This window comes from Stegodyphus dumicola, chromosome 6 (genome assembly GCF_044657685.1).
Source record: "Stegodyphus dumicola isolate Sdum_Otavi_A_Nest chromosome 6, ASM4465768v1".
NCBI classification, from domain to species: Eukaryota; Metazoa; Arthropoda; class Arachnida; order Araneae; family Eresidae; genus Stegodyphus; species Stegodyphus dumicola.
In genome coordinates this window covers 206,338,979-206,356,830 of record NC_140773.1, presented here as the reverse complement: position 1 = coordinate 206,356,830, position 17,852 = coordinate 206,338,979, and the positions used below count along the sequence as shown (strand labels likewise).

The following is a 17,852-nucleotide window of genomic DNA, read 5'->3' as shown; positions in this document are numbered from 1 at the left end:
ATAGTAATGTTAATATTACTATGTATTCTTATTGGAATGTAGGTTTCTTTTCAAGAAATAATATTGTGATAGATACCTGTAGTTTATTCATGACTACTTTTCATTTTTTATGTTCCTACCGTAACTTTGTCTTTCAGAAATTAAATTATTCACACAGTTTTTCCCCACTTGATTTTTGGACGACAAAATTAGTAAAATAAAGGGAAGGAAATAGGCGAGTAAATTCTGATTTTATAAAAACTGACGTCAAGAAGTGCTTTTTATTTTCTGCCTCTGAAAAACAATCATATTAATCCCTCATCTTTTCTCATAAATCAATTGTATTTGAATCAATTTCCTTGCGCATAATAGGAAGTATAAGAAAAATTATTATGTTTTTCCGCCATTTTTCTTACAAGAATCTCAAATGGAATAGAAAGATTTACGTAGCATAATTAAAGCAATATCTTTCCACGAGACTATGATAAAATCTTTCTAAGAAATACGAAAGACAGCGAACTTTCAAGGAAAGATTAATCCCTAATTTGAATACTCGAGAGAATTAAAATATTGGTAGAAGATTCAAGTCGCCGAAGCGTAAGAATTCTCCAAACGATACGCACTTAGTAAACATACAACGTCACAAATTTATTTAAAAATAGTATTTCTTGGAATAACTTGCATATGTTTTAGTTTTATCACGACCACAGCGAAAATTCCTTTTCAACTGCTTCTCATTATTTCCTAAGTTTGCTAAGAATTTGAAAGAAAAAATCATTACTTTTGGAGAAAGTTGTGGTAGGAAGCTGGAAGCTTTATGCTCCAAACAATTCAGATATTTGAAATTTATCACTTTTATTTATCAAGTAACAGATTTGAAATACCTCAATAATTGTAATTGACATATTTGTTTCGAAGTCGGTTTATTATCTAAATTTTTTATTATGCATTAATTTGGTAAATTTTAATTATTCAGTGTTAATTATTAAGATTCGGTTTAAAATGCACCTCATTAATACCTTATTCTGCCTATCTTAAAACAAATACTGCCTCAAGTACCTACCTCAAGTGTTGACTACTTTTATTTTAAATACATTCGTCCTAAAAAAATAAGCAATAAGCACTAAAAGAAAAGGTACGAATGTAAAAAGAGAAATTAAAACATAGAATTTACATATGAGGTAGAGGTTGCATCGTCGAATGCAAATGGTTAACCAATATTAGCATAAAACGCAATCCTGCAGTCAGACCACAAAGCCCTAAAATGGGGTATGCTGGACCTATGCGTCAGTTCGCAAGCAGCGATAGTTCCATACAATCTGAGAATGCCAAAGCGGAAAGCATGAGCCAAAGGCACAATATGCAGGATGAAATGGTTTGGAGGGCTGTCGAGGTGTTACAAGCTGGTGCAAGACAATCCGCTGTTGAGAGAGAGCTGAATGTGCATCGTAGTGTCATCAAGATAGCAGAATCCGTTACCAAAGGAATCAAAACTCATGTAGAAGACGTGGATCTAGACGCCAGAGGATTACCACTAACGGCAGACGATCGCTTCCTGTTGCTATCTGCAAGATGCGGCTGATCACTAATATTATGACAGCTGATGTCGCATTTCTCTGCTTCTGCAGCAGTCGTGTGTAGCGTCGACTGCATGAAGGTGGACTGTACGCCCGATGACCTGTGGTTCGTCTTCCTTTGTGCCCATCGCATGTCAGAGCGCGGCTGAGTAGGGCCCGTGAACATCGCATTGGGGCCATGTACTCTTTATGGATGAGTCTGGATTTAACAGCCAGAACGATTTCCGAAGAGCAATGATATGGAGAGAGCCATGGACACGATATTGGGCGCCAGACATCGTCGAAAGTGACTATGACAGAGAAGGAGACTTACTTGTACGGGCTGGATAGCCACTAAAGGCCGCACCGACGTCTACATGACTCCTGGTAGTTCCATCACAGTTCTTCGATATCGCGGCGAAATTCTACACCCTCTTATGCGTCCTTTTATCCCTGTAATGGGTTCCAACGCAATATTTATGGACAATAACACGCCCGCTCGAATAGAGCTCGAGTGGTGCCGAGTTATCTGGAGAATGAAACCATTCCACACCTGCCGTAGCCTGCCAAATCACCGGACCTGAATCCCACAAAGAATGTTTGGGACATGTTGGAAGGACGGATAGCAGGTTGCAGTGTGCCGCCAGACACCCTCCACGAGATCCGACATGCATTACCACAGGAATAGGCGTTACTGCCACAACAAGTGATCAAAGATACTATTGTCAGCTTGCTTCGCCATTGTCAAGCATGCATGCATTTCAGCTAGATGGTATCGTACTCGTTATCAGGGTGATGTTTTCATTGCATATTCGTCCGACCCGTTGGGTCTTTCGCGATGTGATGGTCGTAATACACGTGTTTTTGTATGACTTTACTTTATTGCTTGTTGTGTAGTGTAGTAATGTCACAGCAACCTCTTGGATCAGTTTCACAAATATCCCATAAATAGTTTTTGTTTAATTCCGTACGTTGACTTCGTTGCTTATTTTTTTTAGCAGGAATGTAAATTACAAATCGGAATACTCATTATAATTTGATAAAAGAAAAGTTTATACCGACATAATTAAAATAAATTTTCGTTTTATCATAATTTAATTTATTGACTTACAAAATTTTTATTCAGCATGTATACTAAAATGAACATAATTAATTTAGGGTAATTTTCAATCCTTTACCTGCTATAATACATTTACCGCTAGATTTAATTACGGCAAATGTATAACAGGTCGCTGATTCTATAATGTGTTAAATGTATAACAACTTTACGGTTACAACTACAGCGGTAAATATATAACTATAACAGCACTAATTCTATAGCGGTAAATGCATAGAGGTTAATTTCAGTATTTCGAAGGCTATAGTTGACGAAATGAAATTGTTCTGTAGAAGGAATTTCTCATATTTGTGAAAACAACTTGTATTTCTTAGAACATAAATGAATATCAGTGCCTCTAAGTTTCATCATACTGGAGAATATCAAAAGCAATAAGCAAATGTGTAACATGCACTTTCGTGCACCAATTTGAAGGACAGTTTTCCAGACTTGAAAGTCTATAAAGTAATCGATGAAGGCATACCACCTGAAGCACCATTTATCACCCTTTAGCCCTCAAGTGCTTTGCGCTGTACTCCAAATAATGCAATACAGTCTCAGGCTCTTGCTGCAAAATCCTACAAAGTGCTTGTAGCCTTGCACTGTGTTAACTTATTCAATCAGAAGCAAGGCGGAGGATAATAAGGAATTTTCTTTCGCAGAAGAAAGCGATCAAGGAATCGTTTGATGTATGATCGTAGTTATCGAATGAAAATGGTTATTTAACTGTGGAGGGTGGATTATACGAAATAATATGCTAATTTAACCTTTTGGTAAGTTCTGCTTAAGTGTAACATCAGCATACAGTGACCCATGGCAACATTTTCAACTATTGCTCATTTCCCGCAAATGTTGTATAAGACCTTCACCAACGTCTAGATACTTACTCTTCTCTTTCGTACCACTGTGATCAGAATAGGAGGCTTAATTCAAAGGGCAGTTTTGGTAAAAATTCCTAGTGAGCTTGAGCACTTCCTGCCTAAGACAGTTCCCACATATTAAAATGCAATCTTTATTGTTATATATTAATGCGTGTCCTGTTGCTAGTGACGAAAAACGTTTCTATTTCTATTCCATGGATTGTCAAAGAATTTAACCAGCCTCGTAAAACATCAGAGCAGAAATTCCAGAAAGAGGGCAACTTACAAATGAAGGGCTGAATTAAGATTTACACACTAGATACAGGAAAGCAGGGCGTGTTCCGAAACGTTTAAAAATTATGGAACGAAACCCTGGAGCATAGCTTCGAGAGGACTGTATTAGTTAATGTGTTATCAGCTCTAACAAGAGCAGCACCTGCATACGAAAAAATTGTTGCTGAATTTTTCTTCGAAGAACGGCCAACAGTGAGCAGGTATGAGTTTAAGGCTATTTGCCTTTATTCTAGGAAGCCTGAATGTTTGCCCCCTGCAGAAATTCCTCGTCTAGAAATCCATCTACGATCAGCATAGACAAGGAAATAATAACAATAATAGAATAAAATAAAAAGGAGAGACCTGCCGACGAACTACTTTAACGCGCCCCAAAATTGTCATGTGAAACATATCCATTTGTAAATTATTTGCGGACAGTCTCGTGCCACAATAAATAGAATAAAAGCAAACCGTTACCATCTTCTTTTCCTGTGAGTTACTACAACGCCCACTGATAAAACCATTGGAAACTGACGGCGATCGTTTTAGAAAAATTTAACAGCATATTAAAAAAGAGAAACTGTAAAAACAGTATACAAACCAAGATTCAAAAGTAAACGCATGGAATCATCCCACAAATCAAAATTCAAAGGAAATAAATATATCTTACTTGCTTTACCCATTCTTTGACATCTACTTCCGTCCACAAAGGAACTTGTTGAGATAACTTATGAGGTAGTTCTTCACCAATAAGTTGCAAAGCTTGTGCTGCATATTTAGAAGCTATAGCATTAGGAGAACTGGCAACTTTTTTCAGCGCTTCCACAGCATCAACTTCATGGAATATCTTCAGGAATAATTAATTGCTTTTTAATTACATACATTAGTTAAAATTAAAGTATGGAACAAAATCAATAACATTAAAGCCACATACCTGAGTGTTTCCCTGTTTCTTCTTTATGCCAGCTTCCATGGCAAAGTGGAATGCTGCGAGGCTCCTAGCTTCTTCCCTTTTGCTATCTAAAACATTTACTAATCTCAATAACCAATTTTTGGATTGTCCATGAACGTGTGCTACATGACTCTTGGCAAATTCTTCCGGATTATGACTGGTCACAAAAGGTTCAACGAGGTCTAAAGTTCCGGATTTGAGTACGGCAGCTTCAATTTCTTTATTGGCCACTAAAGAAGAAATAGCAAGGCACGCATAATACTTTATGTTATCATCATTGTTAAAAGCAAGAGTGAACAACCACACAGGCACCTTATGTTTGATCATAGCTTCTTGATTTTCAGGTCCTCCATATAATGATAAATTAGCTAATGCTGTTGCGCAATGTCGAAGCGTCTCCACATCTGAGGTCCTGCATTTGTATATGATGGCTTTTAAACCGCCAGTTCTAATAACATCACTGCATGTTGCTTCAGAGTGTTTAAAAAGATGCTCTAAAATCCCAGTACCAACTCTAGAATGGGAAACAGAACTTTTATTACAGCAGGAACAAGCGACCTTTACTACTTTCTCCAAGCCATTCTCGACGACGTAAGTTCTGTTTTCAGTAGAAAGACACTGCTCTAACAATTCTGCACTGCGGAATTGTAAATCAGAGTTTTCTGAGCTGCAATTATCGACAATAATTTTGAGACCTCCATTGTTACGCAGTATATTACACAAAGTTGTACCTAGATCGTGTCCATAATTAGGGATTGCCCAAGCTTTACGAAACATATCGCTCATCGTAGATAATAATGTGGTCGCTTCTTCAATAGAAGTAGCCACTTTGAGTCTTTCAACACACGTTGCCATTCTAGAGCTAAAACGATGCATTGCTTTTTCGACTTCGGAAGGAGGTGATTCTTCGCTCAAGATCTGGACATCTTCATCAAGACCTTGAAGGATAGAGAGATTTTGGTTACTACCACTGAAGGCAAATGATTCCATTCCGCTGTTATTAATGCCGCCGAATGACATTCCTAATGAAGAGATGTTCCCAAAATCCACTTGGTGGATATTTTGACTCGATAACGATGACTTGCTGACACCTGGTTAAAAAAGTATATTTGAGTGTTGTGGATTTTAAGTAATCAACGGCAATACACTTTTCAAAGAATACACTTTTTTATATAAAAAAATGAGTACAAAGAATGCATTTGATTATAATAGTCAATAATGTAAACTTACGCAAAATAAAGTTTTTAAATCCTTACTTTACAATTCCACGCTGCATGATTATATACAAAGTATGTCAATACCAAAAGTATTAAAACCTCAGTGATTAAATTACAGTTTTTATACTGTTAACACATATAACATACAAAATGATATTTATTGAAATGATTTAAATAACTTAAATATTTAAACAAATTAAATTGAAAATTATAATTAAAAATGAATAGTAATTTATTATACATTAATAAGAAGCAAAATATTATCATTGCGTCGCTCTTTCACATACAACCCACAATGTATAGTTTGTAGCACTTTAACGTACAATTTAGCAAAATAAGTTCTACTCTTCCTTTAGCAAGCTTGGTTACCTTGTAGAGTCATTAGGTTTTTCGAAGTAGAAGTGATGAAAAATATCCAATGCCCTCACCAGAACTCGAACCAAGACCTCTTGAATACGCACCGAGTGTGCTAACCGTCATACCACGAAGGCATGCAGAAATAGAAAGAAAATACTTCCCCTTTTACAGAGCGACTGAGGATTAGAGAACTCAATCGCCAAATTCTGGTGGTGAAGAATCATCATCCACCACATTTTTAGTTCGGGCGCTACTGTACAGACGTTAGATTATTTGGAAACAGGAGACATGAAAAATTTGCAATGCCCTCGCCGGTACTCGAACCTGGGCCTCTCAAATATGTGCCGAGTATGCTACCGTTACACCATGAAGGCATGCCGAATGGTGGGAGAAAATACCTTATAGAATAAATAATAAATTTAAGTATATACTACAAATGAATAATTTGGATATAGTGCATCAAATTACTCAGAAACGATAGTGACTGAAGTGAAGGATATAATAAAGGACTGTATTTCTGATAAAATAATATTAACTGTAAACAAGAGCACAAAGATAAAATTAGTTAAATTCAGACCAAACTTCCATTTAAAGTATAACTTAATTACCTTCATTACAAGTAACTTAATTACCACCACCACATAACGATTTTCGTCAAACTTAGAGGCTAAACTTAAAAGTTTTGTCACAGAAATACAATTAAGATTCTCAACAAAGATATATTTATTTACCTTTTGTCGTGAACGTCATTTTGGCTGATGATGATGCAGACATATTCTTTTCAGCTTGTACCACACCCTGCGAGAACATGTGTCTCTCTTCCTGTTTGGCCATAGCTACTTTCTCAGCAGTGAATTCATCTGTGGAAAGTTTCATAGATGCAGCTACAGCTGTCCTTTGCTGCTGTTGTACAGATTCAGCTGTTTTCAGTTGCACTTGGTCCTGCCGTACTGCAGCTACCTGTTGTACGAAGGTTATACGTTTAAAGATATAAAAATCACCAAACATAATTCAGCTTAAGTTACTTTAATCAATAAATTAATTAAACAATGGTCAGCTTTATTTCTCGCAATGACCATCTGATTTGAACATCTTTCTGATAAATGTTCACGAACAAATATTAAGTCCTGAAAATTCAAGTTGTCAAATCACAAATTACAACCAGATCCATCTAAACAATGATACATGTTATTCTAAATAAGGGAAATATGACGTAAATAAAGTTAAATACACAAAAAGTTAATAATAATAAAAAAATTGTTTTGCGAGTCATTTTACAATGAAAATTCAGCATTGATATGATAAACTGAGAAAAGACTGAAAAAAGCAGAAAAATATATGACAACACTTGATACTGTATCGGGAATTCTAAACATATGCTGCTATAAATTTTTCTGATTTTTCTGTTGAACTTTATGTGGCGTAAGTGCGGAGAAAGCGATGATTAATAATAAAAATAAATAAATAAAAAATCTGAAAGGTTTCAGATTTTAAGTTATGTACAACAGGGCGTTTTTTTAACATTTTGTGTGTTACCTTTATTTATTATATATCATGTTCTTTGCACTTAAACCATAAAATTCAGTTCAAGAGCAATATCGCAAAATAATTTTAAAATGAGCATATCTTTAGAATTTCCGATACACAGTCTCGCGCGTTGGAGATAAAAATGTTTTTTGCTGTACAACGTTGTCATTGCTCGCTTTCAAATCCTTGCGTTTGTTAATCAAAAATTTGTTAAAGTTTTACAAAATATGAAATCGATAATAAAACAAATTTCAAATTTTAAACTTGGGCTTCCAGAGGCCCTTATACGCAGAAGGATTACGTTATTCAAAATTTGATGGCTCTAGGTAGCATTGTTTTATCACAATGCGAGAAACAAATATTACATTTATGCAGAATCTTCATTATTTAATTTCTTTAAATATAATAGAGGACGATAATATTTCGTGGCAACAATTTGAAAAGTGAAACAACGTTTGTAGTGAATCAAAGCAAATTGCCAAAACGAAATCAAGAGTTCTTCTGGGCGAATTGCCCCTTTTGGACTAAAAATAGTGTTAGCAGGAGTGAGTTCAAGAGCAGATTAGTCACTTGCGATACTCAACCAAAGCATATTAGCAAACCCTTTGATGCGACGTAAAAATCTGAATCCTTTCAAATTTATTTTTTTCTTTTTTAAAGATTTTTGTTTTTTCCTTCATTTCAAGAATTTTTTGTATATACAGAAAAAACTCACACATTCGAAAGAATTATCAATTTTCTATTGCTATTCAATTAAATAATTTCTCCTTTATCTAAACATTTAAAAAGCAGACACCATGTTCGATCAAATGACAATCAAAACCTCTACATTTTCTACTATTCTTCGACACTGTATTACATGTAAACTTTGCTTTTATCGCACTTATAATTCATTACTCTATTGCGATCTCCACTAAACTTGAATGCAGCTTTTAAAAAAATGAATGGACTTTTAGCAAAATGCGGGCCGTGCCCTCTATGTACATAGATGCCAGCATATTGCTTACCAAAACAGCTATGAAGAGGATGTAAGAGGATACTAAGACATACAATGGCTCATATTGGTTTTTCAGACACTTGTGTTTTCACTTTTATTTGCAGACACCAGTTACTGTATACTACTGAAGTGATTTTTTTCTTTCACATAGACTGTTGATCCTTTTTCTTAAAACTGCTTGTTTTGGGGAGGGGGGAAAATCAATACGTTTTTGGTAAAAAGTTCTGAAAATTAACTCACATTAGTATTCGGGCACTTTGAGCAACCAGTTTATATTTAATAAAAATATGAAAATACGGAGTACTGAATATTTCATTGGATATTCGACAGCTAAAATTACATTTTTCATGCGCTTTGCATGGATTCAACTAATTTCTTCCCATAAGAATAATCCATTTTGCTCCACTCTTCCATAAGAACTGCTTTTAATACAGCTTTCGAAGAAATATGTTTCCTTATTCTTCTTCAGCTCATTGTATACACGTATTGTAGGATTTAAGTCCGAAAATATGGAGCAATTTTTATCACTTCAGGACAGTTGTACAATATCCACATTTAGAGCTGTATGTTTAGAACTGTAATGCTGATAAAACTCGAATGTATTTTATATACCAAATTTTCTTGCAGATGTTTTCATGTTTTCTTTAAGAATATTTATAGATTTATACGGATGCGTCTTATTTTTTTATAAAAACAGTTTCTCATTCTAGAAGCTGCGAGATATCCCAAATTATTACGTTTCCACCCCCGCGCTTAACAATAGATTTTCGTATTCAGGCCTTCATTGGAGTTTCGCTCTATAATAAATCGAACATCGAACCCAAATGTATTAAATGCTGAGTCGTTTGCAAATGTAACGTACCAATATGATAAATATTTGCTTATCGTGGATTTTTCGAAGGCCAAGCGTATTTTCCTTGTTTTATTGTTGACGAAGAATTTCCTTGCTGATTGCCCTTAGTATCCATTTGCTTTCATGACTAAAAAGGGCTTCAGGGTTAACTTTCATTGAAAACTTCTCTTTTAAATTTCCTGCAAGTTTTACAACACTAATTTTTAGGTTTTGCTTGATTTTTGGCATGATTAATATCCGATTCCTTTCATGTTATCTTGGGGTGAGTTACAGACTTCAAAAGCATATTGAACATTTCCACGTAGTTCCCGCCATTTTAATAACATCAAAAGAAGTTAAACGCTTTATACCAAGGGTATTTTGAATATTTCGAATGCTTTTAGTACCCTTAAAAATGAATTTAAACTGAAATATTTTAAATTTCTAACATAACTTCCGTTAATTTTTAGCTTTTTGTCATGTTAATATATTTTGCTAAAAAAGTAGTAATTTCCAAATGCAGACGATATTTTTTACAGTTTGTAAAAAATTTGTTTTGGCCAGTTTGGTATTTTTTACAGTGTATTATATAATTACAATAAATTTTTTAAATATATATATATATATATATATATATATATGTATCCAAAAAGAAACATAATAATAGGCTAAGAATTTTTTGGTGGGCGAGGAGTGTTGTTTAAATGACTATTTGGTTTAAAGTTTATTTGTTTTGCTCTTTATTTGTAATTGCATTTGAATTTTAGATTTGAATATAATGGTTTTAGACCAATTTGGTTTTTCGAATAGTCAATTTGCATAATGTAAAGTTTTATGAGGTTTTTTTTTGAGTAGCCAATTTAGCACAATTTCGTTTTCATGAAAAATGCCTGTCTTAAAGTAGCAGTAGACAGAAAGCTATGTCTGCACTCTTTCCGAAAAAAATTATTCGTATTTAGTTATTAAAAAATACCGTGAAAGCCATGATTTTTCTGTGGCTAAAGCAAACATAAGTAATACTGTCAAAAAGAAAGGATAAAGCGTCAAAGTGTGGCTTCAAGGAGAAAATTTGTTCAAAATACATATCCAAGGAAAAAGCGGAATGTTTCGAATGGTTGCAAAGGTAAGAACTATACTATTAAAAGAATATCTTCGAAATCAAACGACAGTTGCATAATCATTAAAATGCTGAGCATTTTAATGATTATTCAATCTATAAATATTGAAAACAAAGTGATTAACGCTGATTTGTCAATCGTAAACAAAGTGATTAATGCTCATTTGTCAACTGTAAACAAAGTGATTAATTTATTTGAATCTTAAAAAGGCGAAAAAACATAATGAGCATTATCTTTCTCCACAACATATCACCGAAAGCAGAACGTGCTGCAGAAGTTTGTATGAGAAACAATTATTCGGATAAAAATGGAAAGTTGCTGTCACAATAGATGAATATTGGGTATATTTAAATGACTGCAATAAAACGAAATTCATTTATTATCATCAAAGAGAATAAAAAAGTCTTAGACTATGGTTCAAAGAATCTAAAGAAAAATTTTCAAAGAGATTTATTACCGTTGTTGGTTTTTGGTATAACGACAAATAAAAATTAAAGACAATGAAGAAAACTGCTAAGGTCAACTCCACATATTAACAGGAATATATTTTATGTCCAATTTCCAAATATGAAATATTTCTATTTACACATTGTGCAATCAATCAGTAGAACTGCATCAAGATAAAGCAAGTAGCCGCACGTCAAAATCCACTGTTAATTTCTTGGAAGAAATGGAACAAGAAAGGTGTACCAAAGCCATACCCTTCACTCACATCCGTACTAAATCTCCTGATGCAATCAATGACGGATTTTTGCGGTTTTGGACTTTTAAAAAGCCGATTGTCCATAATTCGACCTACAACCCTCCTTGGACTTTGGAAAGCTGTTTAGGAGGAATAGGATAAAATACCTCTTCCGCTACTATAGAAAGCTTTATTTGTCTTGGGAAGTTATGGTGTAGAAAGATAGTGAAAAATAAGGACCGAATATTTAAAATACAAAAAGTTTAGGTAAAATATTTCTGTAAATACAATAAAAATCATCTAAAAAATATGCGAACAGCCTCCTCATTAGTGTAAAATATCTTTTCTATCTGCATTTAAAATATCTTTTTTATCCGCATTTAAAATATCCTTTCTATCCTCATTAGTGTAAAATATCTTTTCTATCCGCATTAGTGTAAAATTAATATCTCAAGCATGAAATTACCTTTTCGGCTGAAAAACTTTCTGTTTCCAGTTTCTGTTTCATGGCTGCCGAGGCAGACTTCTCTTCATAACTCACGCTTCCTGTTTGCAACCTCTTCCTCTCTTGATTTGAAGCGGCCATTTTCTCGGCTGTATACCCATCCGACGTGCTGACTTTCATCTTTGAAGAAGAACTAATTCTTTTTTGTTCGAATTTCATTTCTTGGGGAGAAGATTCTCTCAAGCTAAGGTCCTCTTCAGATAAAGGTTCGTCTACAGACAGACCCCTCTGCACGAGGCCACCAGACACAAGCGCTTGAGAAGCAGAATTACTGACCATCTTGACACGTGAGTCTGAACTGGCGCTGGAATTACTTGTTACACTTACACTACGGCAGAAATTGCGGTTCTCCTGTAAGAAGACACATTTTCAAGTAATTAGACGAATAATTTAAGTATAAAATATAGCAACGATATATTCAAAATACCTTCAAAAATCAATATACCCCATTACACTGTTCTTACCGCCTATTTATGTAAAGTGAATTTACATAAAATATTAAATACAAGGAAGGATTTTTTTTTTTCTTTTGTTTCAAATTTGTTTTGTTTAAGGCAATTTCTTTTTGTAATATTAAGCTTAATTAACGGTACTTAATTTTCTCACAATTTCGTATCAGAGATATTTCGTATAAGAGATTTCGTATCAGAGATAGTTTGCACATAGATAGATGATTTTAGTGCAATTATATATGGAGTTATCGATTTTTCTGTGTAATATAATGTCGATTTTTCTGTCCGTTTAACATTGTTCATTCATTCGGAGTAACTCATTCTAAATTCCTACACATGGACCTTAATTTTGTGAACATTTTAAGGGGTCATAGTGCATATTCAGTGCACACGCATGTGTTCAACCCAGATACAATGCGCATCTGTACTTTTCTCCCCTGATATCTGTTCTCAGCTGGAAAATTCTATTCGACGATTTCAATACGAGTCACGCCCAATTCGGAACTCAATCATGAACTGGCAAGAGCAGGACCTTTTCCCCTGCTGTGTGCCAGTATATTCACCCGAAGTATCAAAGTATTTAACAGAGTAAATGGGTATCTCGGTAATTTGGCGAGCTGGCAGTGGTTTTGGTAACTAATTTTCGAAGCTGAATTTGGTGAGAAATTGTCAAAAGGTTCCACACTTGGTGACATTTTGGTCCGGTCCCTGTATTACCGTATTAAGTATTGTAATTGAATTAATGTAATTGATCACTATATTAGCTGTAATCGTAATTCGACCTCATATTGCCTTCCAGTAATTTCAAGAAGCAGAAAGTACTAGAAATATCTCGACGGTCGGGTGGATACTATATAAGGCTGTTGGGAGATCTGCTCTCAATTGTTGTTGTTAGCTGTTAGTTCAGCCTGATTTCCGAGTATAGCTTCACTTCTTTAGCTGCGTTTTGCATTCCGTTGCCTTTATCGTTCATAGTAGTTTGAAATGTAACTACTGACTATACTCTTTGATTTGCGAAGAGTTGTACGTCTATTTTTGTGAAACATTCCAGGTCTCTGAAATGCTTATATAGACGAAAGAATTTTATTTAAACTATCATCGGACCTGTGTGCATTCAATCTATTGCGAACCCGTACGTATGCAACAATATGATTTTAAAAAATGAGTTTAAGCATCATATATGTGTGCATTCTATCTATTGCGAACCCATACGTACGCAACAGTACGATTTTAAATAAAATGAATAAAAATATATAAATCAGCTTTATAATTTGAACTGAAACCTTTATAAACCAAAACCTTCCTTTTTGGTGAGCTGCCATCTTAGATAAATGCTTACTTCGCTTGTAACTCTGTTGTTGCTTGGACGTCATTTCGCTGTACTCTGTCCCTGTCGCAATTGTATTCAAAAATGTAAATGTTCTGAAAATAGGCATAATTAGAGTGTCAAGTGAACTGTGGCTCTAAATGTCAATTTAAATAAAAATGGAATTAAAACCACCTCGACTGCCAAGTTTCTTAGTCATTACGAATTCTACGTTCTAAGAATAAAATATCTAGGCCATCAGTATTTCACGTTTCTATGTCTCGGTAGTCACTTCAGTACTTCTAAATTTTGCTTTTATCGCATATACAAGGTAGAAATCTGGTGCTCGACTTCAGACGAATGCACTTATACATTGTCATCAAAATGGCGTTGCGAAACCTCCAGCATAGTTTAGATTTAGGACTCTACCACAATATTTCTAAACACAGACGAAAAATCTTAGTTCTGATTGAAAATTTTAACAGTGGAACTAACGGAAAACTGAATATGAAATTGGTGGAGGAATTCTGAATGAATTTTCATTCAAAATAACTAAAATTTTACTATTAAAAATTAGAAGTGAAATTTCCTACATTTGAAATATGGATTTAAACCTTAGAAAATGTTAAATTAACAACAAAATTAAATTAGCATTATGTTAATTTAACATTGGACACGCACATGCAGTGAAAATAAAGCAATTAATTTATGAAAACTTAAATCATAATTTCCTCAAAATGTCGAATTTCAAAATTTTTAACAATCTTTAAGAACATTTTGATAATTCTAGAAAAAGGAGGCAAATGGAACACGCAGTTACCACAATAAAGATATAATGAATGAATTTTCCAGAAGAAGTGTTTTCTGTTATTGTTAAAAATTCTTCTAATCTCAGATTTGTTTTCCTTCGTACCTTTCTTCAGGGGTTTCATTGCTGAAAAGAAAACAGAAAAGGGCTTTAACTACTGCTAATATTACTATCACATTATTTTGTTACATCCTTTTTTGGCTATTGCTTAAATTCTTTGAATGATTACTGGACCATACCATCTTATTATACGTGATAAAGGGTAGGGAACTCCCTTTTACCCTGATGTATATCTATTGAGAAAATAAAATGCAAATTGCATTTGGGGAAACTTGAACTAACTGAACTTCATCAGATGGCCTTAAACATGAATAAAACAAAAATAGAACCGTAAGCCTGTTACATGAAGGTGACTTTGTGAGAAAACAACCAGCATTTGTTGTAACCGCAAATGACTTACAAACGATGCTGTAATAAAATCACTATACCGCCTGTTCCACTTCCTTTCGAACTTAACAGAGATACCTATTTTTTTTAATATATGACTTATTGATATGCGTGCTCATCTTATATTAATATACACATACTTTTATGATTTAACAGACTCCTGAATAATATTAATGTATACATCTAACAAGGATATGGTTAACTCCCTTGAATATAATGATATCAAAATCATCTAGATATTAATGACTCGAAAAAGAAAAACATTCCTGATGTAATATTAAAAGCAAACACATTATATATGTTACATGAACAATACCCTCAACATGAAAGGACTAGACTATAGACTGATGTCTCTAAAATACAAGATAACACTGGGGCTGGTGTATACAGTAAACTCATTTCCCAATGTACTCCTGTGGGACACTTCATGTCGAATTTTGATGCAGAGATTCTTGCAATCTCACTAGCTCTGGAAAATACCAAGCTTAAGATTGATTGTTTCTCTAAAGCAGTTATTCTAGTCTATTCCAAAGCAGCCATTCAGGCTGTAGTTATAAACCATGCTACAGGGTAGGGTACGAACTGCGCGAAATTTGATTGAGGATCCTTCCCCCCCCCTCTTATCTAATAGACGAACTGCGCGACTTTTTACTGTCCCCTCTTTCTAAGAACTTGAATTCCCAAGAAGACTGGGTGCTACAAAAAATCATTTATCGCCATTAATGGAGCATTTTTATTGAGACTGCAAGCCTCTATTTTCGTTTATCAATATTGTAAAAAATTGAGCATACGAAACAAATATTAATTTACAGTCTGGCGTGTAAGTAAAAATGAATTTCTTTTACACTCATTTAAAAGTTTTATGATGCTTAAAAGAATGATGAGCCAGATCTTTTTTATTCTCTGTAAGAATTAAAAAGTAGATTGTAGTTGTAGATTTTAGTCGCTGATATATCAGTTTTTGAAGAATAAAATTGATAGATGATAGAGTAATGCATACGCAAAACTGATACATAATCAACCTATCAAATATCGGATTTGTAGCGCACCTTAAATAAGTTTCTTGTTTAGATAAATATTAAGAAATCTTCTTAGATAGGAGATTAGTTTTAACTTTCAAATTTACCATTTTAGGTAAACAATTCTAATTTAATTTAAACAATTCTCTTTATTGAATCTAAAAATTGGATTTCTTAAGAGGTTCTAAATTCAGACTAATATTATTGCAACATATTGCTGTATTAAGCTTTCCATTTTTAGTCATTGAAGTTATTTTAAGCTTATTTAACTTTCTTACAAAGTCCATATTTTAATACTAGAAACGTTTAAAGATTTATTCTGTTTTCCAGTTACTCTATACCTGATGTACTTTGGCATACATTTAATTTCTGATACACATTTAATTAATAAATTGATAATTATGAGCATCTGCAGAATTTTCATAATTAAAAAAAATCGAACACTCTTATATTCATATCTTAGGATTTTGATTCCCTTTTTATCCATTCCTTTTCACATATTGTTGCACTGCATTCATGTTTTCATGCATGTAGAATTTATATATTTTGTATTGTATTTATGCCAATTTATATTTAAATGATAATTTTTACAAATTCTTGCATAATAACTCTAGTTAAGAGAAGATATTTCTAACACCTTGGTAAAGCTTAATCTTCAGCATGCAGCTTATTTTATAACCTAGTTTCAGGCTGAATTATTTGTAAAATTTATTATTTGAAATTATTTGTGAACAAAGATAGTCGCTAAATCACGTTAATAATATTTCTAACTATTGTAATTTATAATGCAACAAGTTCATGTGATTTATAATAGAATTCATTTATAATTTTTTCAGCAGTATTGAAATTAATAGCAGATATTGATAATGTTACACATTCAGATTACAAGGATTTAGTTTGCCAATGCCTTCTTTGCTGATGCTTTTATGCTACTTTCTTAATATTTCATAATGGCATACAGGTAAGTTTAACTCATTCATTAAACATGTAAATCTCTAATTCAGCCTACTTTTGTTCTTACGTGTGCTGTATCTTCTATTTTCTTTAATATATTGTTCAGCCTAATTTCAAAAGGTCTTATGATCAATCGGAAAAGTCACTAAATATTGGTAGTTCGAGCCGAGTTTCTAATACCCTAGTTCTTTCTTTTTTTGTACTTGTTTATTGTGTAAAAACCTATCGTAAAAATTTCAGTTCATGAAGCAAAAATATTTTTTTAATTTTTTCTTTAAAAATATTGCAAAAATTTTCAGCTTTACCTTAGCATATCTTTTTACAAATCCCTTTAATAAGAAAAAATAAAGAAAGAAATTAACTAGGATTCGATGATTGATACCTCGATCCAAATTATATGTAATCTTTTCCAAAAGCATAGAGTTTATATGGATATCAATAAATTCAGGATTATTTTTCCATCTAATTTTATTAACCTGTTTATTCCATAATTTTCTTCTCACACTGTAACGCTTAACTTTATGAGTTTTCTATAATCCTTCAATTTCTGTAGCTATGGTAACTTTGCATACCTTCTGACAAGTAGTTATATTTTTAACCACTGTATTTTAATTCCTGTTGACTATCAGTATATTATTCACTTGTTTCACAAGTGCAAATATTTATTTTGTACGCAAACCTACTAAAATAGCAATAAAACTTCAGTTATGCGGAGCTCCTGATCGATTGCTTGTTTCAGATTGAATGAAATTAAGCTTAATGCTACTGTTAATTAGCTTGTTATTAATTTAATTGTACGTTTCTAATTAATTATATGTTCAGATATTTCCAAGTATATTACATAAACTTTTGCATCCCAATTTTTAGTTTTGGGTTAACAAAATAAGCTTTTATTTATTGAGAGGCCTGATTCAT

The 17,852-nt window shown here is 33.3% G+C and overlaps 1 protein-coding gene across 9 annotated transcripts in view; it reads right to left on the bottom strand.

Moving 5' to 3' along the window:
• LOC118193574 (NAD(+) hydrolase sarm1-like) overlaps positions 1–17,852 on the bottom strand; it is a 302,001-nt gene that overhangs the window by 34,003 nt on the left and 250,146 nt on the right. For all 9 annotated transcript variants that reach the window (XM_085819393.1, XM_085819394.1, XM_085819391.1 and 6 more), the window contains 4 exons: positions 11,913–12,302; positions 7,022–7,250; positions 4,699–5,807; positions 4,435–4,611 (listed from right to left, as the gene is read on the bottom strand). In XM_085819393.1, the coding sequence (XP_085675519.1) occupies positions 4,435–4,611; positions 4,699–5,807; positions 7,022–7,250; positions 11,913–12,302 (1,905 nt within the window). The remainder of the gene's footprint in view (positions 1–4,434; positions 4,612–4,698; positions 5,808–7,021; positions 7,251–11,912; positions 12,303–17,852) is intronic.